Source organism: Schistocerca cancellata, chromosome 2 (genome assembly GCF_023864275.1).
Source record: "Schistocerca cancellata isolate TAMUIC-IGC-003103 chromosome 2, iqSchCanc2.1, whole genome shotgun sequence".
NCBI lineage: Eukaryota > Metazoa > Arthropoda > Insecta > Orthoptera > Acrididae > Schistocerca > Schistocerca cancellata.
The window spans coordinates 101663593-101690952 of NC_064627.1; the positions used below are offsets into that span (position 1 = coordinate 101663593).

Genomic DNA, 27360 nt, shown 5'->3' on the forward strand with positions numbered 1-27360 from the left:
TGCATAAGTAGCTGAACTCATACGTTTCAGCAGATCATCAGTGTGTTCTTCCAATTTAATCTCTCATCAATGGACACACCTAAAAATTTTGAATATTCTACCTTAGCTGTATGCTTCTGATTAAGGTCTATATTTATTAATGGCATCATACCATTTACTGTACAGAACTGTATGTACTGTGTCTTATCAAATTTCAGTGAGAGTCCATTTACAAGGAACCACTTAGTAATTTTCTGAAAGACATTATTGACAATTTCATCAGTTAATTCTTGTTTGTCAGGTGTAATTACTATACTTGTATTATCAGCAAAGAGAACTAACTTTGCCTCTTCATGAATATAGAATGGCAAGTCATTAATATATATTAAGAACAACAAAGGACCCAAGACCGACCCTTGTGGAACCCCATTCTTGATAGTTCCCCGGTTTGAGGAATGTGCTGATCTTTGCATATTATGAGAACTGCTTATTTCAACTTTCTGCACTCTTCCAGTTAGGTACAAATTAAACCATTTGTGCACTGTCCCACTCATGCCATAATACTTGAGCTTGTCTAGCAGAATTTCATGATTTACACAATCAAAAGCCTTTGAGAGATCACAAAAAATCCCAATGGGTGGTGTTCGGTTATTCAGATCATTCAAAATTTGATTGGTGAAAGCATATATGGCACTTTCTGTTGAAAAACCTTTCTGAAAACCAAACTGACATTTTGTTAGTACTTCATTTTTACAGATATGTGAAGCTACTCTTGAATACATTACTTTCTCAAAACTTTTGTATAAAGCTGTTAGAAGGGAGATTGGATAGTAATTGTTGACATCAGATCTACCCCCTTTTTTATGCAAAGGTATAACAATAGCATATTTCAGTCTGTCAGGGAAAATGCCCTGTTCCAGAGAGCTATTACACAGGTGGCTGAAAATCTTACTTATCTGTTGAGAACAAGCTTTTAATATTTTGCTGGAAATGCCATCAATTCCATGTGAGTTTTTGCTTTTAAGCAAGTTTATTATTTTCCTAATTTCAGAGGGAGAAGTGGGTGAGATTTCAATTGTATCAAATTGCATAGGTATGGCCTCTTCCATTAACAGCCTAGCATCTTCTAATGAACACATGGGTCCTACTATATCCACAACATTTAGAAAATGATTATTAAAAATATTTTCAACTTCTGACTTTTTGTTCGTAAAGTTTTCATTCAATTTGATGGTAATACCGTCTTCCTGTGCTCTTGGTTGACCTGTTCCTCTTTTAATAATATTCCAAATTGTTTTAATTTTATTATCAGAGTTGCTGTTTTTAGACGTGATACACATACATCTGGATTTTTTAATAACTTTTCTTAATATAGCACAGTAGTTTTTATAATGTTTGATAGTTTCTGGGTCACTCCTTCCCCCTCCATGAGAAAAATGAATGATATAAGTAGCAAGCTGTCATGGCTTACAGTGAAGACATCAGACAATGCCCTCTACAGCACACACAGAACCTTGAACAGGAAAGTAAGTTTTCATGTGAATGTTTTCTGTAACTGGGAATACAATAGTACTATCAGCTGTAAACCATTGTAAAGATGGCTTGCTGGTGTTGTGGTTGTGTTCAGTATTGTAGAGCTATGATTGACCCCATGGCCATGCAAATAATGTACCATATTTACTCGAATCTAAGCCGCACTTTTTTTCCGGTTTCTGTAATCCAAAAAAACTGCCTGCGGCTTAGAATCGAGTGCAAAGTAAGTGGAAGCTCTGAAAAATGTTGGTAGGTGCCGCCACAACTAACTTCTGCCATTGAATATATGTAGCGATACACAGGCATGCTTTACAGGCACAAAGATAAATACTGTCGCCAAAACCTCTGATTCGGTAAATAAATTAAAAAAAAGGTGGAAGACGAACTTTTTTCTCTGCCTCGAGTTTCGACCACTGCATTTTCATACATTATTCAATGAAGTAAATACAAATCCCATATTGTTCATCTTCGAATGCAGCAGCATTTCAATGTACTATGAAAATCCAACTGGCAAGACTGTTTGAGATGTTTGTCAATATGGCCAACTCTACGTTCTGAAGTTTTTTCTACCTGTGAGAAGAGATGGTTGCTAATAGGAACTTTTATGAATTGTGAATCACCTGCAGTATTCTCTTCACCATAAGAATAATACGAATATAACCATTTTACCATGTATTCTTTCGTGTTTGCTGCTTTCTCATTTAAATCTTGTCTGCCTAATAAACTACGAAACTAGTGTGAGACAACAGCAAATGCGGAAGAATGTACATATCATGTCATGTTTATATTCGTATCATTCTTATGCCTAATAGTGATAGTCAGAGATGAAGCACAGCAATTGACTAGATTTTTAAATCTAAGATGACTCTAATTTCTGTGCAGAATGTAATGTACAAAAGAGGCGTCTGTAAAGATTTTCAAACGGCGAAAAATTTTTGCTAAACATCTTCTATCATATGCAGTCTATTATTTGGTTCTTGTTGATCATTATCAAAGAAAGCAGCAGTGTAAGTAACAAGAAATAGCAGTCTCTTGCCATTGTTTTGCTAATGAGACAATTCCTCTTTTTTTTTTATCGTAAGCGGCGGTAGCGCACACAAAAGCAAGCCATGCCGTGAGCGGCAACAGGTCGTAAACACACATTATCAGAATGCGACAAACAATGCATGACATAGTACAATTACGCAGTTTCAGCTTAGAGTGACGTAAACACCTATAACAAAGAGAACAGCACTTATCAGATCAAAGAAAAATAAGCATTCGATTCAAACCAGACGAAGCACGTTAAAAAGGAAGGGTACCTGTATAAATATGGGCTTGACGCATAGCAATGGCTACCTGGTAAAGCTTAACTGCTAAGCTTACGACTCGAACCAAACTACTGTACCTGTATCGTCATTCATTCGACCTAAATTGTGTCTCATATTACAATGGACCAACTTTGTTTCGATTTGGAAGTGCGGCCTAATACTTTTCTCTCCCTTGAATTTTGAGTCTGAAATTTCAGGTGTGGCTTAGATTCGGGAAAATTTTTTTCCCTTGATTTCGAGTCTCATTTTTCAAGTGCGGCTTAGATTTGAGTGCGGTTTAGATTCGAGTAAATACGGTAGTTGAAAAATTTCCAAGAACTTCTAATATAGTATCCATTTCTGAAGACTATGTAATGTTTTATATAAGTATTCATTGCAAAATACTGCCTGTCAAAAAAAATTAAGCACCCAGAAGACATGGTCAGCTGTCAATGTAACTTTGTACATATACACTCAAATGTGGGAATGTAAATGATTAAGAGTTACAATTTTCTGTGGAAGGTATAATGGCCACCAGAGTCCATTAGGTATATAAGGGGCTAGAGTAGCATTAGATGTTGAGCAACCACTATGAAGGACACAGAGATACTGTGTAATTGTGTGAAATAGTGCCATCAGCGTCTGACAGGGACACCATTGTGGTTCTCCATTTGGCTGCATTTTTAGATAGTGCAATATACAGATTTGTGAGGCATTCAGTTGTGACAGAGGCTCGATGTTGGACTGCATTGAAAAATGAGGGCTGGCATACGCATCGTCAAGGTACTGGTCCACCACAAGGAAGAATCACTGTATTGTGCACTAAGCACATTATAACCCCTTCACATCTGTACCTACCGCCTGAGAACAAGTTACGGACTCCCTGCATCTTCATGTCTCATTCCACACCATAGTTCACAGACTAGCCACACTCAGACTATGAAATTACTGTCCTGTGTTTATGCTGTTGTTAACGCAACAGAAATGGCTGTATTTGCAATTGTACCATAACCAGGAAGCATGGAATGCTGTTGAATGGTGCCTGATTGTGTTCAGTGATTAACAGCAGTTCTGCATTATCCTGGATGATCATTGTCAATTAGTTTGGTAGCACCTTGAGGAGAGGTTCCATTATAACAATGTTGTGATGAGGCACAGAGGTGTTATTCCTGGCATAATGGTATGGGGAGACATTGGGTATGGCCTCAGGTCACAGCAGGTAGTGGTTAAGGGGTCTCTGATGGCAAAGTGGTATATCACACACATCTTTCATCCTCCTGTCCTGCGGCAGTATTGTGGTATCATTTTTAATGGGGCAGTACTTGTACACACATTGCATGTGTGCCTGTGAACTGTACGTGTGATGTCAAGATAATCCCATGGCCAACAAGGTTTCAAGATCTATCCCTAACAGAATCCGTGTGGGACCATCTCAGATGTCAGTTCATCCCAGAACCAGTATCCATGATAATGATGACCAGTTGAGACAGTCATTGGCCAGCTTTCCTCAGGAGAGGATACAGCAAATTTATGACACCCCTGTCAATGGAATCAGTCTATGCATGTAGGCCAGAGCATGTACAGTGTCATGTTGAAATATTGGTTCATACTTCCAAGTTCTTTGTAAATTTGACTTAGTTTTGTAATAACATCTGCAGCAATGTCACACATTCTTTATTTTTTGTCAGTGTTTGTGAGGGACATATCTGAATATAGTTCACTCTGTTGTCAAAATGTATTCCTCAGTTTTTACTTTTCAATTAGGCAAAGTATATTTGAATATAGATTACCTGTTACCTGTTTAATTTATGGACTTTCTTTTTTTTTCTAGGTACGTGTTCAAATAGAAAAGTTTCGTGAAAACATGCCAATTATACAGACTCTTGGAAATCCTGGCATGAAGGAACGTCACTGGGAAAAAGTGTCAGAGATAGTTGGCTTTCCCATAAAACCAGATTTCGAACTCTCATTATCCAAAGTTATAGATTTTGGCCTAGAAGATTTTATCCCACGATTTGAAGCTATAAGTGAGTCTGCAACAAAAGAAAACAATTTGGAGAGAGCTCTGGAGAAGATGAAGAAAGAATGGGCCGATATGGAGTTTGCAGCGATTCCATATCGTGACAGTGGCACTCACATTTTATCAGCAGTTGATGACATTCAAGTTTTGCTGGATGATCATATTGTTAAAACACAGACTATGAAGAGCTCACCATACATTAAGCCTTTTGAAGCTGAAATACTGTAAGTTTGTTAGAAAGTACACTGTGAGTATTAAGCAAATTACATATAATACCTTTTCCCTCTATTGCTTAAACATGGACTGTGACATCATTGTGCCCACTGGTATTCATTTTTACGTACATTTTCCTGTTACAGTATTTTTTTTATGATAAGCATGATACATATGAAACTCTAACAGTATTGCCTTATATTTACTTGCAGAACATGGTAATGATACTGAAAAAAAGCACTTTCCTGATATTCTGCAAATATTTTTATTTGATTACAAACCAGCTTCTGCTTCTTAATCCAGTGTCAGATGACAACTGAATGCTGCAACTGTTGATCAGATGTTATGGATTCAGATCAGATACAGACATTTAAAAAAGAAGTAATACTTCTTTATAGTATGTGGAAACCATTACATTTAACAAAAATGAAACATGATATTAAATCTGTTTTTGTAATTTAACATTTACTTAATGGGGTTAAAAAGAGGAAGTTGTGTGTGGTCATTTAAAATAAAGCTATCAGTCTGTCTCATATGTTAATTGATTTCAAGTATTTTGAGTACTCTAGAATGAGATTTTTACTCTGCTGTGGAGTGTGTGCTGATGTGAAACTTCCTGGCTGATTAAAACTGTGTGCCAGACTGAGACTTGAACTCAGAACCTTTGCCTTCTGCGGGAAAATGCTCTACCATCTGAGCAACCCAAGCATGACTCACGCCCTGTCCTCACAGCTTTAGTTCCACCAGTACATCATCTCCTACCTTCCAAATTTCACAGAAGCTCTCCTGCGAACCTTGCAGAACTAGCACTCCTGGAAAATAGGATATTGCGGAAACATGGCTTAGCCACAAACTATTGTGCCAGTGACAGCCTTTACATATGACTAAAATGCCCTTAAGTTTTGTGAGCTCTTACTGCAATGTAATTAGGTGCTCTCAGTAGAGTTAACTTTATACACATCATGCTGTAACTTTCATCACATAGTGTGAAAAAGTTATTGGTTTACCACAGTTATTGACATATCTTAGGAAATAACATCAGTTGCATACTGCAATCATTTTGATAGGTGTGCTGCTGTTATATCGTCTATGATGTGAATGCAGAGAAAAAATGAAAGATTTGCAGGCATGTTCATTGCTGACATGAAACCAAGTGATTCCTCATCAGTTAATCAGTTTTCATATTTGTGAGCCACCTTTCCCTGTATGCAGATGCAATTCAGTCAAAAATTATTGTTTTGATTTTACATAAAAAACAAAATCTTTAAATTCACTAGTACTCTGAAACTCTCAGTACATTAGAATCCTCTTTCTGTAGACTATATGTGCTGCTCTAGGTGACTTTCAGCTGTGAAGTACTGAAATGCACTTACTTTTCTTGCAGACAGTGGGAAGGAAAACTGATATTGTTGCAGGAAATATTAGATGACTGGCTTAGAGTTCAGTGCACATGGCTATATTTGGAGCCTATTTTCTCTTCACCAGATATTCAAAGCCAGATGCCTGAAGAAGGAAGAAAATTCAGTGCTGTTGATAAGGTGGATAACGAAAATCGCTATTTCAGATTCTTTGGTGTGTGTGTGTGTGTGTGTGTGTGTGTGTGTGTGTGTGTGTGTGTGTGTGTGTGTGTGTGTGTTTGCATGCATCAATGCTACAGAGGTATTCGAAAGAGTCTAAATAAACTTTGTACTGTTTTGTTTTGTAGATATGGCGTGATATAATGAAAACAGTTTTGCTTGATACAAAAGTGTTGGCTGTTATTGAAATTGATAAAATGTTAGAACGCTTAAAGAAATGCAATTCTTTACTGGAGATGATACAGCGTGGACTAAATGACTACTTGGATAAGAAAAGAATATACTTCCCAAGATTCTTTTTCTTGTCAAATGATGAACTGCTTGAAATTCTGTCAGAAACAAAGGACCCAACAAGGTAAGCAATTATATACATTTTTACTTCTAAAAAGATTTGTGTGAATACAGGAGGTGCATCACTTGTGTCAAAGCTGTCGGGTTCATTATAATTAAGCAGTCAAGATGGTATTTATTCTGTGCTGTGGTCACTGTGTACGGAAAAGGGCTATCCAGAAAGTAACAGACATTTCAGTCTGTCACAGCAATGAAGAGGTTACAGCTGCCATGTTGGGGCCATAACATTCCTACACTCTGTACGAATCCAGCAGTAGTACCGTGTGATCTGTGTTTCTACTACTTTGCTTTCTGTGATGTGTTCAAATGTGCACTGCCATTGAAAATCCTGCAACATGTGAAGTGCCTTCTGTGATTAGGTTTTTGCTAGGAAATAATTGCAAACCAATTGAAATTTATTGTGATCTTTGTGATGTGTACAGAAAAGGACTAATGAATGAAAGCTGAGTGGGGCATTAATTGTAAAAATGGTCATGCCAGTGGTAGGCATAGCCTTGTGACTGATGAACTAGTGATGAAAATCAATGACAAAGTTTGTGAAAATCATCACTTCGTGATTACAGAAAGTTTACAACATTTTCTCCAAATTTCACAGAGTTTGCTACATAAAACTGGGGCACACACATTCTCCCAAGAAACAAGGAAGCCTTTGCAAATGCTGTCAGTGAGAAAGATCTTGAGTACTGTATTTTGTGACTCTAAGGGGAGTGATTCTTGTTGATTTCCTTGAGCATGGCTCAACAATTAACTGAGGCAGGTATTGTCAGACACTGTCAAAGTTAAGGCAGGTGATACAAAATAAGCACCAGGGAAAACTTAGCATAAAAGTTTTGTTTTCTCACTACAACGCATGTCCACAAATAGCCAGTTGCACCTGAGACTTCCTATGTGAGGCATTTTGTCATCCACCATAAAGCACAGATTTGGCACTGAGCAGCTACCAACTTTTTCCACAATGAGGACATGGCTCACTACACACTGCTTTGATACTGACACTGAACTGCATGCTGGTATAAGCCAGTGATTGCAATTGCAGGTGGGAGATTTCTACAGAGCTGGTATTGAAAAACATATGCCATGATATGGTAAGTGGCTCAATTTGAATGGTGATTATGTAGAAAAATAGCTTAGGAGGTACCTTTAAATTGTATTTAATAAAATTTGTCTTTTTCGTATTGTTATTTATTTCAAAATGTCTGTTACTCTCTGGATACCCTTAGTATACGTCCCTTGTTCTATCCACTGCTTCACATACTCATAAAAGTCACAGGAACATGCCCTGAAGCAGCTGAAATGGCAGCTTGTGATGAACTCATTCCCCTAACACAAATCGTTCTCTCTTGTTTGAACCCACTCATATGTTGATATTGTTGAAGATGGAGCTCTAGATGGTGCCATTAGAAAAGTGCAGTGACCCATTGCTCATAGCTAAGTAGAATTTTACTAGTGCATTGGATGAAATGTATTACGAAAATAATTCTGTTGCTGTATTGCAACTTTAGGCTGTATGGAATTGTGCAAAAGTATTCCTAGTATTGGTTGGTAACTGTATTGGTTGATTATGATGACACTGAAGTATCACAAAGTGATGTTGACCCACTGAAATATCAACAGTGCTCACACAAAGAAATTGTTACCTACACATAAAGAAAATTCTTTTTATCTGTAAAACCCACATCCTTTCGTCTTTCCCTCTCCTTCCCTCTTTCCTGATGAGGCAACAGTTTGTTGCGAAAGCTTGAATTTTGTGTGTATGTTTGTGTTCGTTTGTGTGTCTGTCGACCTGCCAGCACTTTCATTTGGTAAGTCACATCATCTTTGTTTTTAGATATATTTTTCCTTCGTGGAATGTTTCCTTCTATTATAACCAAACACATTTATATACGTACACATGCACTTGTATTGCTACTCTGTCCTGACTGACTGTAGTGGGTGACAGTTATGTCATATGGAATGGTTAAGAGGAGAAAGGAAGTGGTGTGTGTGTGTGTGTGTGTGTGTGTGTGTGCATGGGGGGGTGGGGGGGGAGTACTGTTGAAGGAGGGATGGTTGGTAAAAGATGCCTGGGACAGAAGAACAGGTGTGTGGGATAGGAATGTGACACCATTGGGCTTGTGTGACATGGTGACTTGTGCACAGAAAAGAGTGATATGGAGAAGTGGATTGGGAAGGGGATATAGAACTGAGGAAGAGGGTGACTGTAGAGAAGAGGGAGTAAGTTCAGAATGAGTGACATTCGGATGCTGGGGCTGGTGGAAGTGGAAGTGGGTGCGGGGCAGAGACTATTGGAGATCAAGGCCAGGATGATTACAAGATTGAAGAATGCATTGCTAGGATGGCTCCCATCAACATAATTCAGAGTAGGTGGTGCTGGAGTTAAGGATCTAGATGGCATGAGTTGTCAAGCACCCACTGAAATCAAGCACATTACACACAGCATTGTGATCTGCCATTGGGTGATCAGCTTTGGTCTTGACCACAGTTTGACCGTAGCCATCCATTCAGATTGATGTTGGTCAATATTTACAGCGCTACTTTCGCAAGTTGCCTTGTCTCTGTCAGGAAGTTTCAACCATGCTGGAATTGTCATAGACTGGCCCTCCTCCTGATAGGCACAATGGGAAACTCTATATTGCCTCCCAACCTCTATAACCAAAGCTAACCAAACCCCTAAACTGATCTTGGCCCTCCCAGTTCATGTTTTCATCCAACCATGACCCTCCCTGAGCCCCACCTAACCAATCACTGATTACCTTCCATGAATTTCTTACCTTCAACTTGTCCACACTCTCTATTCTTAGCTCCCTTCCAATGAACACTAACCTCTCAACAACCATTCACAATCATGAGATAGGCCTTGATATAGTCATCCTCCCTGCACACAAAGGCATCACCACTGTTGTGATGAACTGCAATGGTTACCTGGTAGAAAGTAATTGCCCACTGCCTTACTACTCCACTTGCAACTGATATCATAGTGATCTCATCCTGAAAGTCCAGCATAACCTCCAATCTCTTCTCAAATCTATAGGCCCACACCTGAAACTCTTTCCAAAATCGGTCTTCTTCATCAACCCAACTATCCCATCCTTCCACATTCTTTGTCAACATGCTTCCCAAAACCCATAACCTTAACAGTCAAGGACAGAAAATTACAGCTGGTTACTGTACTCTCAAAGAAATAATTAGGCTTTTCTTGGTCAACACCTCCATCCAGTAGTCCACAACTCAGCTTCTCATACCGTAGCTACAAGAAACTTGCTTCATGGATTCCCAGCCATCCCCACACCAATGCCATCTGAACCCCTAGTCATCACTGTTGACATAGTCTTCCTGTATACCAACACCCCCATGCCCATGGCATTACCACTACGTAACACTACCTCTCTCAGCTTCATACCAACTTCAGATCTACTACTGACAAATTGTATTCTTACACATAAATATTTCTCGTTTGAGAGTAATATACTATGTGTTCAAAAGATCCGGACACCCCAAAAACATATGTCTTTCATATTAGGTGCATTGTGCTGCCACTTACTGCCAGGTACTCCATATCAGCAAACTCAGTAGTTATTAGACATCGTGAGACAGCAGAATAGGGTGCTCCATGGAACTCATGGACTTCAAACTTGGTCAGTTGATTGGGTGTCGCTTGTCTCAGACATCAGTGCACAAGATTTCCACAGTCCTAAACATCCCTAGGTCCACTGTTTATAATGTGATAATGAAGCAGAAATGTGAAGGGACATGTACAGAACAAAAGAGCATAGGCCGACCTCGTCAGTTGACCGACAGAGACCGCCGACAGTTGAAGAGGGTCGTAATGTGTAATAGGCAGACATCTGCCCAGACCATGACACAGGAATTCCAAACTGCATCAGGATCCACTGCAAGTACTATGATAGTTAGGTGTGAGGTGAGAAAACTTGGATTTCATGTTTGAGCAGCTGCTCATAAGTCACACATCATGCTGGTAAAAGCCAAATGATGCCTCACTTGGTGTAAGAAGCATAAACATTGGATGATTGAACTGTGGAAAAATGTTGTGTGGAGTCACGAATCATGGTACTCAATGTGGTGATCCAGTGTATGGCGAATGGCCGGTGAACATCATCTACCAGCGTGTGTCAAAATTTGGAGGTGGTGGTGTTATCTTGTGATCTGTTTTTCATGGACAGGGCTTGCACCCCTTGTTGTTTTGTGTGGCACTATCACAGCACAGGCCTACATTGATGTCTTAAGCTCCTTCTTGCTTCCTACTGTTGACGGGAAATTCAGGGATGGCGATTGCATCTTTCAACATGATCGACCACCTGTTCATAATGCACGGGCTGTGGCGGAGTGATTACATGACAATAACATACCTGTATTGGACGGGCCTGCACAGAGTCCTGACCTGAATCCTATAGAACACCTTTGCGATGTTTTGGAATGCCAACGTCATCCTGGGCCTCACCAACCGACATTAATACCCCCCCCCCCCTCTCGGTACAGCACTCCATGAAGAATGGGCTGCCATTCCCCAAGAATCCTTCCAGCACCTGATTGAACGTATGCCTGTGAGAGTGAAAGCTGTCATCAAGGCCAAGGGTGGGCCACTCCCATATTGAATTCCAGCATTACCGATAGAGGGTGTCACGAACATGTAAGTCATTTTCAGCTAGGTGTCTGGATACTTTTGACCACATAGTGTATGTTCATAAAAATCCTCAGCATGGCCACAGGCACCTGCACTGCACCCTTCCATGTGCACCTGTTTGTGTGCTGCCTGGAGGTAGTGTTCCTAGCTACCCAACAACCCTCTCTGGCTCAGTTTCATTGGTGGTATCTTCATGATCTGGGCCAAGACTCTATCCTTCTCTCCCATCTGTTTCACCTAGTCCTCCTTCCATCTCCACCTCCATCCAAACCTTGGTCCATAACCAGCAACAGTACTTTCATTTTAATAGTTGACATTCATTTGAAACGCTCTCCCATACAATCTGCCCACCCTTGGGACGTACAGGTGCAATGATGAGGAGTCCCTTGCCTGGAATGCTGAAGATCTGATACACAAACCATCACTGAAAACAATTTCCTGTGCCATATCCCCACAGGCCACTAATCCTCTGCCCATCCCTAGGAATCAGCTGAAAGCCTTCAGGACTCAGTACCAATCTAGACTGGATCATCTGAACCATAACCTTTTGTCAAAACTTTGATTACTTACCATTGTGCCTGGCAATGAAGAACATCCCACACACCATCCTTCCAACCCATTCCCAAAGTGGTATTCCACCACTGATCCAGTCTATGCACTATATTAATCCATCCTTATGCTGTACCTGCTACCAATCCATAGCCACATGGATCATACCCCTGTGGAAGACCCAGGTGTTTTAACCTCCACATGTTACTACAGTCCCATTACGGGCTTATTGTACCTCATCAGAAACAGGGCAACTTCTGAACGCATTTACATCATATACTACTTCTGCTATAATTTCTGCACAGACTTGGTCAGCATAACTGCCAACCAGCTATCCACGCAACTGCATGGCCACTGTCAAGTTGTGCCCAAGAGCAGTGTTGACCACCCAGTGCCAGAACACCCACTGAGTGTAACCTGCTGAATTTAAATTGCAGCTTTACAACATCCAACACCAATTAGATTGTACCCCCTCCTCAACATCAGCCTGCAATAAACCTTCGATCCTGTAAACCTCCTGGCCTCAGTCTCCAGTAGCCCCATACTCATCACCACTCCTACTCCATATCCCTAACAACCCTAACTCACACCATCTTCTCCACAGGCTCCCATCCCAATCGACTCATCCACGCTACTGTGTCCTGTGTGCAAAAAAATGCAATGAGCGGATGGCATTGTTGGCCAGGAGACCCCGTCTGGGGAAGTTTGGCTGCCAAGTGCAAGTCTTATTTCAGTCGACGCCACATTGGAAAACTTGCCTGCCAGTGATGAGGATGAAATGATGATGAGGACAACACAACACCCAGTCCATGAGTGGAGAAAGTCTCCAACCCAGCCAGGAATCGAACTCGGGCCAGCTTGTGTGGGAGACAAGAATGTTACCACCCAGCTAAGCAGGCTGCATGCAAATCCCCTGCCTGTGGCTAGAAGATCAGCAGTGCTATATTCCTATCCTGTATGACTGTGACTCTGTCTCAGCTGTCATTCCCCAACCTGCCTTTCTCGTTCTGCCATTCACCCCCCCCCCCCCCCCCCCCCTCGTCCCCCTCCTTTACCCACACCTCACCATCCACACACCAGCCTTCTTTTTCCTGTTGCCCACTTCACCTGACACAACCCCTCCTCACCCCAGTCGAGCATCGGTGCGGGCACAATATCATCAGCCAGGACAGTGTAGCCATAAATGTGTATGTGTGTTCAATGCAACTGAAGCTGGAAAGCTAGAAACATTCTCAGTCATGCTTATGTGCCCATTGACGACTCAGTGCTTCATCTGTATGATGAGTTGTTACCTTTACTCCTTAAATTACTGATGTCCCACCTAGGACTATCCACACCATATTCATATATCAAATGTGCTGCACTTAGAGAAGGAAGTCCAATGGAAGTAGAGTAAGGAGAAACTAAGGCTTCACAGAAATGGAAAACCGAATGAAAAAGTGAAATCCATGTTATGTGCAATTCACTTTTGAAAAATGTGCTGGTGCCAAATTCCCTAAGAGATGTCTGTCCAGAATCAGGAGACACCAGCTGAATAAACATTTCAACATTTTAAGTTTACAGGATGTTTCAACAGGCAAATAAAGCAAGATCTTTAAAGGAGACTTCATATTACAGGTACTACTCTCTTCGAAGTAGCAGTTAAGAGAAAATTATTATTATGATCTACCAAAAGTAACTACAAAACACTTAACAAGTGCAGTGAGTGGCCCTGTTTACAGAAAATCTGTCAGTGACTGATATATGGAGACATAAACTATATCAGTGAAACCTGTAATAGTGTAGAAGCAGTGTTTATATGTTCAAATAAGTTTTTAAGCTGTAATTTCTAGCATGAGGGCAGTTTACATTTAAATGACTTCATAAAATGAGAATATTGTCTGTCTCATAACTTAATTACTATGACTAAATTCAACAGGTATGCTCTGCACAGTAATTTCAGTCAAGTAGAATTTAGGATGAGGGTTATGTGGTTTGTCAAGACAATCCAATATTACACAGAACTTAGTTTCATCACATAGTCTAGAAATGGCACTTGAGGTACCAGCAATAAAGCTGATGTATCTTCACTCATGACATGCAGAATTTGAGAGATCATCCATTCTCAGTTCAAAGGCCAGCTTATAGAGGCCACCTGGGTCCATCCCTGGCACACTCTGGTGAACCACTAAGAAACAGTATTTATAAGCAATCACAACTAATTGCTCAGCCCATTCTGGAGACTGTATTACTGTTTTCAGTCAATGTGTTCCATGCTATGCACAACCTGTACTTCATTGTATCTTATGTGTTTCTCTATGAAGTACTACATTCCATAAATTGTTTATTCTCGCCATGACAAACGTGGCGACGAGTGGGGGCTATGTTTTCCCTGAATGTTAGTGTCAGTGCTAAATCACCTGCCAAACATCTCAAAGGAAGAATTACTCCAACATCTCATTGCACAGCAGCAAGCTTTCATGGAACAGCAGCTGGCTCTTTCCATCGCTGTAAACGAAGTGGCATCAGTGTATTCGCAGTAGGGTACCCTCCTGTCAGTGCAACTGTTGCCCTTTCCGGCATATGATGAATCAGCTGAAAACTGGGACTCCTACAGGACACAGTTATGCCAACATTTCCAGGTTTTTTGGACAGGCGATGCAAACCTGGATAGGGTTTTCTTTCTTTCGTTGCTTTCGCCACACATGTATCAGCTGTGCCAATTTTGGAAGAACCAGCCAGCTTATCATGTGATGAAATGTTCAACCTTCTCTCAACCTATTACTGTGAGAGGATGCATGGCACTGTGATGCATGCAGAATTTTACGATTGTCAGAGATGTCAAATCACTCTTACACTGCCTGGGCTGCTGAATTACATGGGTTGAGCCATCATTGTAAATCTGTCACTAGTAGCCATCACGAATCCTGTGCTAATCACATGGTGCATGATGTTCTTATTCATCTGGCCACAGATAGGGAAGTCCACAAAAAAGCACTTCAGTATGAGAATCTGATGCATATGGATGTGCTCAGTATAGTGCAGTTCTTTGAAGTGTCACGGGCCACAGGTGATCAGATTGCCAAGTGTGTGTGTGTATGGGGGGGGGGGGGGGGGGGGAGGGGGGGGGGCAGATATCGGAAGTTGTTCTGTGAAACCCTGTTAGGCATGCGCTGCAAGTGTTCAGATGATAGGGAAGCCACTGCAGTAGTAAAACCTTTGTCTTAGCATCACATAGGGCAGTGTTGATTACAACCACAGTAGCAACAAGCTGCATCACAACAGCAGCCACGTGCCCCATTCTGTCTTGCCTGTATTGCTTTGTGCAACGTGAGTATTCAGCATGCCCTAAGCATTAGGTTGTTTCCAACAGGTGTCAAAAGAAAAGCCACATTGAATCACTGTGTAGCTCCTCTTCAGATGTGGTGGACACAGAAGTCTGATGGACATAAACAGCATCTCTACAATTACTGATTCCCTAAACAAATTGTTATTGACTTACATGTGTTTAGTCAGAATCCAATCCAGATCGGTTCCCTGCTCCTGTCTGTTACAAATCTGTTGTTCTCCTTCTCATCTTCCATGTTGCCGATCATTTCCATACCACAGACCTGTTTGGTTTAAATGCGTTTAACGTTTCAGTTTCTCCATTGCCAATTAGGTAAATTTAATGTCAGATCAAGGTCCGTATCAGAAACTGGAGTCCCTCTGCACTGAGTTTTCGTCTATGTTTACCCCTGGATTGCGTATTCTACCAGTTTTAGGCACACGTTACACGAAAGAGTCAACGTGCACAATTCTGTCAAGGCCAAATTAGACCATTTGACATTGCTCATAGTCATTCGGCATGTTTCTTGAAGTGAATGGGCTACACCCACTGATCATCATTAAGAAGCTGATGGGTAAGATTTGTCTCTCTGGCAATTTTTTCAAGATTGAAGCACAGTCCTAACAGGTTGTTCACTAAGTTGTCAGGCGGCCACTACTTTTATGAGATAGATTTGTTGAAAGCATATCTCCAGCTCCCCCTTGGATGAGGTCACTAAGCACCTTCTCATTGTGGATACACCTTTCAGCCTATACCAATATCAACACTTGCCTTTTGGCGTCACTAGAGCACTTGCAATTTTTCAGCTTTTTTTAGAACATCTGGCAGACTCTATGCCAGGCTGCATCAATTACTTTGATGATATCATCATTTTGGGCTCTTTCACGTAAGACCACCTTATAAAGCTCCAGTCATCGTTTTCTATTTTGCAGGTCTGCGTGTCTCAAGTGCAATCTCACCAAATCTTAATTTTTTCATGTGTCAATTGATTATCTATATTTTGAGATTTCTGAGACGGGGGCAATCTGTTACGTCACCATGTTGACTCAATTGTGGCCTTACTGTGGGCAAAATCTGTTTAGGAACTGTGGGTGTTCTAGGTACAGTTGTGTACTACCATACGCTTTTTACCTGATGCAACCACTGTTGCTCAGCCTTTGCATGTGCTTTTGCATAATAATGTGCCCTTTTTTTTCTGGTCCCCAGCTTGTGACTGAGCATTCACTTTGCTTAAATCTAAGCTTCAGTATGTCACTTTTCAGCTGGGTCAGCATCTTGTGTTGGCTTCAGATGACTCTCAGCACAGTGTTGGTGCACAAATATGTGCATGGATATGTTACTCTTTTCAACCATTTGGCTTTCTGTGCTGGACAAGGCAGCACATCATTGTAGCGTTGGGTTTCCGCCTCCCCTGTTGTCATCATCAGATCCATTGCTGGCTGACGACACAACACGCCAACATCAATGCCTTATCTCGCCTTCTCATCAGGGCTAGACCCAGTGTTCAATCAGGATAAGTTGCTTTGTTTCTATTTATATATTGTGATCCAGAATCGGTTGATGGTTTTCTCATCACTAGTGCCACAATAGCATCAGCCATCACTGTGGATACTGTACCTAGTTGGGTCCGCTCTCTTGTGTAGCACAGTTGGCCAGAAAAGCCCTCTGCCGTGCCTCAGATCCCTCACATAATTACTTCTCCCTTCAGCATTGCCTTTCTCTGTTTTAAAGGGTTATTTTGTTAGATAACAGAGGACACCACTCCCCAGGTTGTGGTTCCCACTTCCTTACACTGTAATGTACTGTGGCTTCTGCATGTCAGTCATTTGAGGACCTCTTGCAGTAAAGTTTGGTCCCACAGGCCTGTGTATTGGCCGGGCATAAAAAATATCATGTAGGACATTTGAGCTTCAGTTATTCATCGTAAAAACTTGTTTTCTATTTAGAGATATGATTTGGTTAATGATAGTTCATTATACTTCATTTCATATTTTTTTGAATCTGTATATTAGGATATGAAGTGATACAGTGTCAAATGCTTTGCTCAGATCAGGGAGCGTAGTACAGGCAAATAAATAGCTGTCAAAGCATTGCAGAAACCCTGTAACACAAAACATTGCAGAACATCTGTAATGATAAATTTTACCACGTGTACCGGTATGAAATGAGCATTAAGATACAAATGTGTCAATAGGGAACATTTATTGTGAATGAGCCTTAGCTTTTTTTTGTTTGGTTGGTATGACATCTGTCAAAGATATTTATTATACATCAAGTCATGGAACAAATAACAACATTTGTTTTCATCGTGTTAACAATGTCGAATTTTGTACCAGAAAGTGATGATTTGCGAAAAGCATTAATTTTTTGTTTTCATTTGAAAAAACGTGCTGCAGAGTCGCATCAAATGCTTGTCGAGGCATATGGTGATCATGCTCTATCAAAAGCAACATGCAAAAGATGGTTTCAATGGTTCAGAAATAATAATTTTGATGTAAGAAATGAAGAACGTGGAAGACCACCAAAAAAGTTCAAAGACGCCGAATTGCAAGCAATATTGGATGTAGATGATACTTTGAGTCAGAAGCAAATGGCAGCAATGTTAAATGTTGCACAACAAACAATTTCTGACCGTTTGAAAGCTATGGGAAAGATCCAAAAGTGTGGAAAATGGGTGCCGCATGAATTGAATGAAAGACAGATGGAAAACTGAAAAACCATTTGTCAAATTTTGCTTCAGAGACATGAAAGAAAATCAATTTTGCATCGAATTGTTACTGGCGATGAAAAATGGATTTATTTTAAGAATCCTAAATGGGAAAAATCATGGTTTAATCTGGGACAACCATCAACATCGACTGCAAAACCAGATCGATTCGGCAAGAAGACAATGCTTTGTGTTTGGTGGGATCAGAAAGGTGTGGTGTATCATGAGCTTCTAAAACTCGGTGAAACTGTGGATACTTATCGCTACAGACAACAAATTATCCATCTGAACTATGCAGTGATCGAAAAAAGACAATAATGCGCCAGAAGACATGGCAAAATTATTTTTTTTACATGACAATGCACCTGCACATAAAGCAAAACTGGTTCAGGATACAATCAAAACACTTGGCTGGGAGCTGCTACCCCACCCGCTGTATTCACCAGACTTGGCCCCTTCCGACTGCCATTTGTTTTCATTAATGGGACATGCATTGGCTGAGGAACACTTCAATTCCTATGAAGAAATCGGAAATTGGGTGTCTGATTTGTTTGCTTCAAAAGACGAACATTTCTGTTGGCGTGGTGTCCACAAATTTCCAGAAAGGTGGTCAGAATGTGTAGATAGCAATGGTCAGTACTTTGAATAAAATTTTTTTACTTTTCAATTCAAAATTAGTGTTTCATTTTCACACACACACACACAAAAAAAAAAAAAGACGCTCATTTCATACTGGTACACCTGGTATATATTCAGTGTTGGATAGACCAGGCCGCAAGCCATACAGAGAAGAAATTTTTGTCGTAGTAGTTCCATAGTTGCTCTTTCATGAAGCATTCTGTGACCTTAGATATTATGGAAATCAGGGATATTGATTTGTAACTGTTTTTATGCCCCTTTTTATAAATTGGAAGAACAATTGTGGATTTCATGGCATTATGGAATGTTCCTGCATGAAACATACAGTTTATAAGGTAAATCAGAGGAGAAAATATAATACCCATTTGTATTTCCACTTAGACTCTGCACTAATTTAGAAAGAAATATATATATCATATTTATAAGCATCAACTGGTAGCATAACATTAATATAATCTGCTCAGTAACTTAAGAGTCTATTTTCATGTCTGTTGTAACAGAGTCCAAGTTCATCTGAAGAAGTGTTTTGAAGGAATAGCAAAACTGCACTTTACAGAAGAATTGGATGTAACTTCTATGAAATCAAGTGAAGGGGAGGAGGTAGCCCTTGTTGATGTAATTTCCACATCTCTAGCACGTGGACAAGTTGAGAAGTGGCTGTTGGAACTTGAGGGGGACATGAAGAAAAGTGTTCACACGGTTTGTAAATGTGAAGTGTTCTATTATTTTCTCATTATTTTGGAACACTCTTTCGTAGGCTACACTGATAAATATGAAATTTTTTGAGTTCATCCAATTTTTTTATTTTTCAAAACTGAACATACTTGTCAGTAATGATCCTTATTCCTGGAAAATACTGTTGCTCGTCTTCAGATTTGTTACAGTATATAAAAGTAAATTACAGTTGCATCCTAATCCTGAGTTTACATATTTGAAAACTGAAGCAAAAATTATCTACTAACAAAAACAAAGGCTGTATGACACCCCATATTTGTATTTACATTGTTATGAATACAAAAGCTTTTATATCTCTACTGACATGACAATGCTGTGAAACTGACATTTTGGCACAAATGTAACAAATCTAGTTGCTGGAGGGTTGACTGAGGAAGCTGGATAGCTGGATCCCGGAACAGGAAAACGAACTTGACATGCAAGTCTGTCTACTTAGGAGCAGAGAGGCTAAACACTGGATAGACACAAGCACAGAGAAAAGAACAAAATGTGACCAGTGGAAATGACTGAACAACTGACACACAGAACCAAGAGCTCAATGCAATGCGAAGGCCAAGTATGAATTCAGTGATGTCAGCATAAGGACCGACGGGCTTGGCGTATCACTGCCACCAAGGAAACACCTGGTTCAGCAGGTCTGCCCATAGAAAACTTTTCGCATGCTGTCCATGATGACTTGCCCCACTACTCTGCTGTGAGACTCCTACTAACTCATTTGCATCCATATTGATGTCCACTGATAGTGATGCTAAATACCCCCCCCCCCCCCCACCCCCCTCTTAAAAGGCTACTTAGGGCCACACATAGCCAGGATTCTGCCACTACCTCCATCACAAAACCAGACAGGGTGTTAGATTTCTAGGCATTGGGACTCTGACGTAGGCAACACCAATTCAGCAACTCTGTCTAATGAATGCCCTTACTACTTAAATCGATTTTGCTGAAAGTCTTAAGTTACATGAAATCAGCCTATTAAAATCTCTGGTGGAGCCCTTCTTCTTAATATTCAGCGGCTGGCTTGCTAGAAAAGATCTTCACATACGTTATTATTATTAAGCGCTGCATTCAGTTGGGAAAAAATCGATCGTTTTGAACACTTCGTTCAGTTTACGACAGATCTAAAATTTCAGATGTGGACGAAGCCTTTTTGGACGATTTCAATAAAACTCAGAGATTGCAGGCTCTCTTCGTCACAGCTGAAACTTCCCAATTAATTACAGGCCCCAGACAATCATCAACAATTCAGACAGAGAACGCATTCGTCATTCACTCTAAAATGAAATGGTCACAAACCTTATTTCTGAGGAAAATTGTATATTGAATCCATTTCCGTACATGTTCCGTTTCCGTGGATTTTAAGTCTCATGAAATTTACTTTTACAAGTCCTTCTTTCTCTTTGTCTACCCCGCTAGCAGCACAAACTTTCCTGCCTCGCTTTATCGCGAAGAAGAGTAAATAAATCTCCTTTTGCAATACGAAAATCTTCCAACCGATACTTTCCGAAGCTGTTCCTTTCTCTCTCTTTCTATCTCTCTTTCTATCACTATAATGACCATGGAGCATACACCTGTGTACCTCTGTTGTTCCAAAGAATAAACATACTCGAAAAATACCTTGGCGTCGACGAGCTGTCGGCGCATATATTACTAGAAAATCTGCTCAGATACTTTTCATACGTAAATAAATGTGGATGATTTGATTGACCATTATTAATTATTGCGTGGTAGAGGGTAATTTTCCGTGGGGAGATTACAATGCCCCTCGCAGCGAGCGAAGTTTGTGAGGTCAATTTTTATTCACCGAACACACTTCGCGAGCTATCTATTAGCGTGGATAACCCGGAAGTGATGATTGTCAGTCCTCCGACTGAAAAAGAATATTGTGTTTGAACTAGACGAAGAAAAGAAACATTGAAGACAGAAGAAATGAAGAGACCGGTACCGCGGCTGTATTACTTTTACGTGCATCTAGGTGTTATGTTTGCTGTGCACAACCAAGGAAGATGATCTTTCATGAACGTATGTCAGGGTCTACCCATTCGGGAACTTTCTTAAGCAGGGAAACCTTGGAAAACCTCTTAAGCTTAGACCCCCAGCCTACGGTACATAGAAGATAGGAAAGCCTATAGAAGAACAAAAATAATTTTGAAATTTATCTCTAAAGGAAAGATAGGGCCTAATTAGTACCATGATTTGGAGAGAGTAGTTTGTGCCTCTAGCAAAAAAAAAAACGTTTTACAATAAATAACGTGAATTTGCGTTTTACAATCTTGCTTCTAGGACAATATATCTTGCGGTGCTAAACTCCCCCGGGTCTTGCATGTCCCCGACGTCCACAGTTGTAGTCGGTCTTCTATGCGGCCGCCCCCTCTGTCGTTGATCTTCTACGCGGCCCACAGTGGGAAGAGTAGAAGGGACAGGGATACTCGAATTCACATGCAACATTCATTCCAAAAGGATTAGCAATGACCAAAAGGGAAACTCTTCCTGTAAGAGAACTGATTAGGTAGCACCGTCCAAGATTCTCCTTTTTGAAAGCAAAATCCTTGTGGCTTCATGGATCCTTTTTGTTACGACGTACTTCAAGGAATTCAACTCTTAATTAATGATGTTGCCAAAAGCATCATCCGATTTACTCTCGTTTGAATACTCCTTTTGACTTTGCCTCCCCACTTGTGCTTATAAGTCCAAAAGTTTTAACAGATTTTCTGTGACTGATTTGTTCTTCGTAATTTAAAGGATTCATGTAACTGACTATAGATTTTGGATTCAAATTATCGAATAATGGAAAGTGTAGTTCATTTTATTTCAAGACATCATCCATATTTCTTTGATAAGTCATATAATTTAGCTATACTCAAAAAAAAAACTTTTTATTCTAAATACATATATTTCTACACTTGAGTGCTGAAATGTAGAAGTTATTAGCATTGAAGAATGCGGATTCACTTCTTTCATTTACTCTCTGATTCATACGGCGTTCATCCATGCTCATATATGGAAATGGATTTTTCACACAAAATTCCCAAATGAACACGAACCATTAAATTACTAGTGAATCTATGAATACTACTTTCTTTAATCATTCAATAAAAAATTAAAACTCTTAGCTTCTAATTATACCCCCTATTCCTTTTAAAGTTCAACATGAATCAATTTATCCTCGCGTTTGGTGCGAGTCTCTTACAAAGAATATCTGTATCGTCTATATCGATTTTAATTCTCGCGCTGACGTCAACTGTTTTGCGCGGGAAATAATCGTTGCGGCGTTAACCGTCACTCACGATTCACTACCACAATTCACATATTTACACATTTAAGCGTTCACATGAGATTATATACGAATCTTCACTCGAACCTCTTTAGATTATTCAGCGTCATTTGCAGGGAAACATTTTATTCTTCTTGAAGGTCAGTCAGATCTTTTATACATCTTGATAACATTAGCAATGCTAAAGTTCTATGTTCACCCAAACCACAGGTGAAGCCTATCTCCACTATCCTTTTTTACAACCCTCAATAGTACTAATTAGTCATTATTTCTATACTCTATGTCACTAACTAACTATTTCAATTTAAAGGCTTTTAACATTACACACACACAGTTTATTGTTATATTTTTTACGAGCGTTCATCTCTGTCACTCGGAACACCATTCCTCCCTATCTTCTAATCTTCATTATATTTTTTTAAGTCGTTATGAGGAAATAACCCTTTTATTTTGTTCGATCCCGGGTATGCTAACAGATAAGCTCCAGGATTCGGAATTTGTAGGATAATGTATGGTCCAGTATATAGTAACTCCCACTTCTTTATACTTTTCTTTATTACGGATGATTTGGTATGTCGTTTGACTAGTACCTTCTCGCCGACATGGTATGTCTGTACCCTCTTGATCAATTTGTCATATCGTTGTTTTCTTTGATCAGCCTTTTTCGTCATATTTATGATAGCTTGTCTTATTTTTTCTTCCCAAGGCATCTCGGTTTCCTGAGTTTTGGGGATATGGTGAGTCCAGAAGTTTTCCTCCTTCTCTTCGAACATCAATTCACGAGGTGTATATCCAGTTGAGGAGTGTGGCATGTTATTGTATATTTGCTCAAACTCTTCCACATAATTTGCCCACGCAGTTTGCTTATTATGGCAATACGTCCTCATAAATCGATTGAATTCTCTAAAAATCCTCTCCACCAAATTACCTTGTGGGTGGTAAAATGATGTTAGTACGTGTTTCACACCTACTTGAGACAAAGTCTGCTTCCACCGGAGTCCCGTAAATATTTTAGCATTGTCAGTTATGATCGCCTTTGGTATACCCACATGTGGAAGATAATCTCTTATTAATCTTAATACAATTACTTTTGCTGTAGCCGTCTTTATCGGGTATAGCTTTACGTATTTCGTGCACACATCCAGAAATGCTAACACATATTTAACACCACCTCTTGAAGTAGGTAACGGTCCATACAGATCGCACGAAATTAATCCTTTTGGTTCTTGTACTACTATAGAGCATAATGGGTGCTTAGTCCCTTTTGAATCCGGCTTTGTTTTTTGGCAGATTATGCACCTCTTTAAGACCTCGTGCACTCTGCGCTTTATGTTGGGGAAATAACAGTACCCACTTATCTTGTCTGCACATTTTGTCGCACCGAAATGTCCCCAGGTCAAATGAGTGAACCAGACAAGTTTCTCTATTTGTGCCTCAGGTATACAAACACACCAACGGACTTTGTTTGGCCTTCCACAGCGGAAAAATAATACGCCATTTACTAGCTTGTAATAATTTGCAATCTGATCCGAAGGTTGCTGTTGTAACCTTTGAATGACACTTCCCCATTGAGCATCCTTTTTCTGTAACTGGGCCATATGCACACACAAATTGATGTAGTACGTCTTATATGGATTTTCCTGCAGCAGCAATATCGGGAATTCTGAGGAATTATTTACTTCAATCTCTTTGGTTAAACCCTGCGGTGACCTTGATAGAGCGTCCGCAATAATGTTTTGCTGCCCTGAGACATGTACGATCTGAAACTGGTATTGTTGCAGAGCGAGAGTCCATCTAGCCAGTCTGGGGTGTAACAGTTTACACGTTTGTAAAAACGTTAATGATTGTTGATCGCAATATACGATAGTCTTCGACCCATATAAGTAATAGTGAATTTTTTTAAATCCCCAGACGACCGCAAGAGCCTCCAATTCTGTCGTCGTGTACGTTCATTCACAGTTGGACAAAACACGACTAGCAAACGCAATCGGACAAAAGTTAAGCTGTCCATTTATCTTGCGTACTTGGAAAAGGCACGCTCCAAGACCCACATTTGACGAATCTGTTGACAAATAGAATTCCTCTTGCATGTCCGGATGGTACAAAAGCGGTGCATTTACTAATTGCTCCTTTATCTCTTCGAATGCTTCTTGACACTCTAATGTCCAGAGCCAGGGCACATCCTTCTTCAGCAAACTATTCAGTGCTGCTGCATTCATGGCCTGATTCGTGATAAATCTTCTAAAAAATGATGCAAGACCCAAAAACCCTTTTAATTGCCTCCTATTTCTTGGTGTTGGAAACTTACTAATCGCCATTAGCTTCTCCTTGGTCGGTAAAATTCCCTTTGCGTCAATTATATGCCCCAGGAACTTGATTCTATTTAGTGCAAAATGTGATTTCTGTAGGTTAGCAGTTATTCCCATGGTTTTGAAAACGTCCAACACCCGCCTCAGTAAAGTAATATGCTCTTCCCAGGTCTTCGATGCAATAAGCATATCATCAACAAACACTGTTATCCTGCTTCTTAGTTCTGGGCCTAATGCGTAATCTAGCGCTGCTATAAAAATTCCAGCACTAATGTTGAGTCCGAAAGGAACTACAGTAAATTGGTAACTTCTTCCTGCATAAATGAAAGCTGTATATTTCCTCGATACCTCATCCAGTTTGACTTGCCAATAAGAACTCCGCAAATCGATGCTCGTCAAATATTGGACATCCTGGAACCGTTGTATCAGTTCGTCTATGTTTTCCGGGTGTGTCCTCACTGGAATTATAATTTTATTTATTTCCCTGGCGTCGAGTACCAGTCTCACAGTTCCATTTGCTTTTGGCACAACCAACAATGGGGAGCAGTATGGGCTTGTAGAGGGTTCGATCAAACCCCATTTCAACATGCGATCTATTTCCTTTTGAACTTGAGCCTTTAACCTCCAGGGAACAGGATAGAAAGTTCTACAATACGTTTCGTGCGGCTTAACGTAGAGATGGCATATGTATCCTTTAATCACTCCTGGCCTTTCATCAAACACGTTTTCATACGCTGATAATAACTCTTTGAGCTGCTTCTTCTGATCTTCCGTGATGCAGTCGGATTCACTTAACTTCTCATCCACTAATTGACCGAAATCTCCTTTGACTTTGAACTCATTATTCACGTGCTGTTTAGAATTTCGTGCAGTCCTGATTACTTGCACACTGATCCCACTATTATATTTTCTGGTAAGGCTTTTTTTTTTCAACAAGTCCAATTCAATTTCTCGTTTATTTACATCTAACCAAATTTTTCCTGTTTTAAAATCTATTCTGCATCCGTATTGACGCAGGCTGTCGACTCCGATAATGCAGTCTACGACCAAATTTTTCACCACAAGGAATGTGCTTAATATTGCTACATTTCCTACTTCTACACTAAGTAGTGACTGCACTTTTACATTCGCCGATCGAGCCCCAATGGCGCCTATTATTTTGCAGTTTTGAACTGGAAAAATTGGTACTCGTCTTATATTTCTGATCTTGTTGAATAGAGCCTCCGAAATGACATTTGTGGTTGCAGCTGTGTCTAAAACTGCCACTATAGATACAGTTTCCAAAATGACTTGCACTTCGGCTACTGCCACCTGTTCCCTATTCTCATCTTGGGGTTCTAAGTCCTCGGTCAATTCATCTGCCAGTAATCGTCCATCATTATACGTTAGCATGGGTATACATATCCTGTTGCCCCTCAACCTATTGTTGACCGCTCCTCCGGGGCACGAGTGGGTCCTTACAAGTTTGTTGGATTTTGATTCACCTGGTGGTTGACCTCATCCGTCACTTCGGTAATTACCGGTTGATTCGCGGATGTCCGTCCCCACTGATGTTGGTTATTTGAGTTTGTTCCCCCCGGTTGGTTCCACTTTCTATTACTGTTATTGTTCCAAGCTTGTGGTCTGAAATTCCTTTCGTTCCCCCATACGGGATTATATCGTTTCCCATTCCTGTTGTTCCTTGGATAGCCCCTCGCAAGACTATTGCCGGTATTATTATTGAGATTTTGAGGGGTTTCTCCACTATTTATCGATCTCTGTGCGTTCCCTTGCCTACCATTTGGCGGAGGTTCTATCTCCCGATATTGGAATCTGTTGTTACGGGCTTTCTGGTTGTTCTCTTCTATAATATCTATATGATCTAACGTCGTGAGGAACGACTCCAGGTCTTTATCGTTGCCGTAAATTAATTGATTCCGGATGCTCGTTGGTAATCTTGCTTTAAGTATGTTTATTATGTCTGGCAAAGGCATAGGTCTGTCCCAATATCTAGTTTTATTTATATATTTTTCAAAATACTTCCTAAGGCTTCCTTTTGAAAAGGAGAAAGGCTCTGGGTAGAGCACCTCCTGCCTTAGGCGTTCCTGTACTCCTTCTGACCAGAACTTTGCTAAAAACGCTTTCTCAAAATCGTCATAGGTCGAGCAAACAGAAGTCATATCCGAGGCCCATATCGCCCCCGAACCTTGTATATACCCAGTAACGAAACTGATCTTCTGCCACTCCGACCAATTTCTGG

At 40.3% G+C, this 27360-nt stretch overlaps 1 protein-coding gene across 1 annotated transcript in view; it reads left to right on the plus strand.

The window, feature by feature from the left end:
• Positions 1-27360, plus strand: part of LOC126161364 (dynein axonemal heavy chain 7) — a 1035864-nt gene that overhangs the window by 304365 nt on the left and 704139 nt on the right. Inside the window, exons 11-14 of the mRNA XM_049917134.1 lie at positions 4633-5045; positions 6419-6572; positions 6740-6966; positions 19307-19505. Of these exons, the coding sequence (XP_049773091.1) occupies positions 4633-5045; positions 6419-6572; positions 6740-6966; positions 19307-19505 (993 nt within the window). The remainder of the gene's footprint in view (positions 1-4632; positions 5046-6418; positions 6573-6739; positions 6967-19306; positions 19506-27360) is intronic.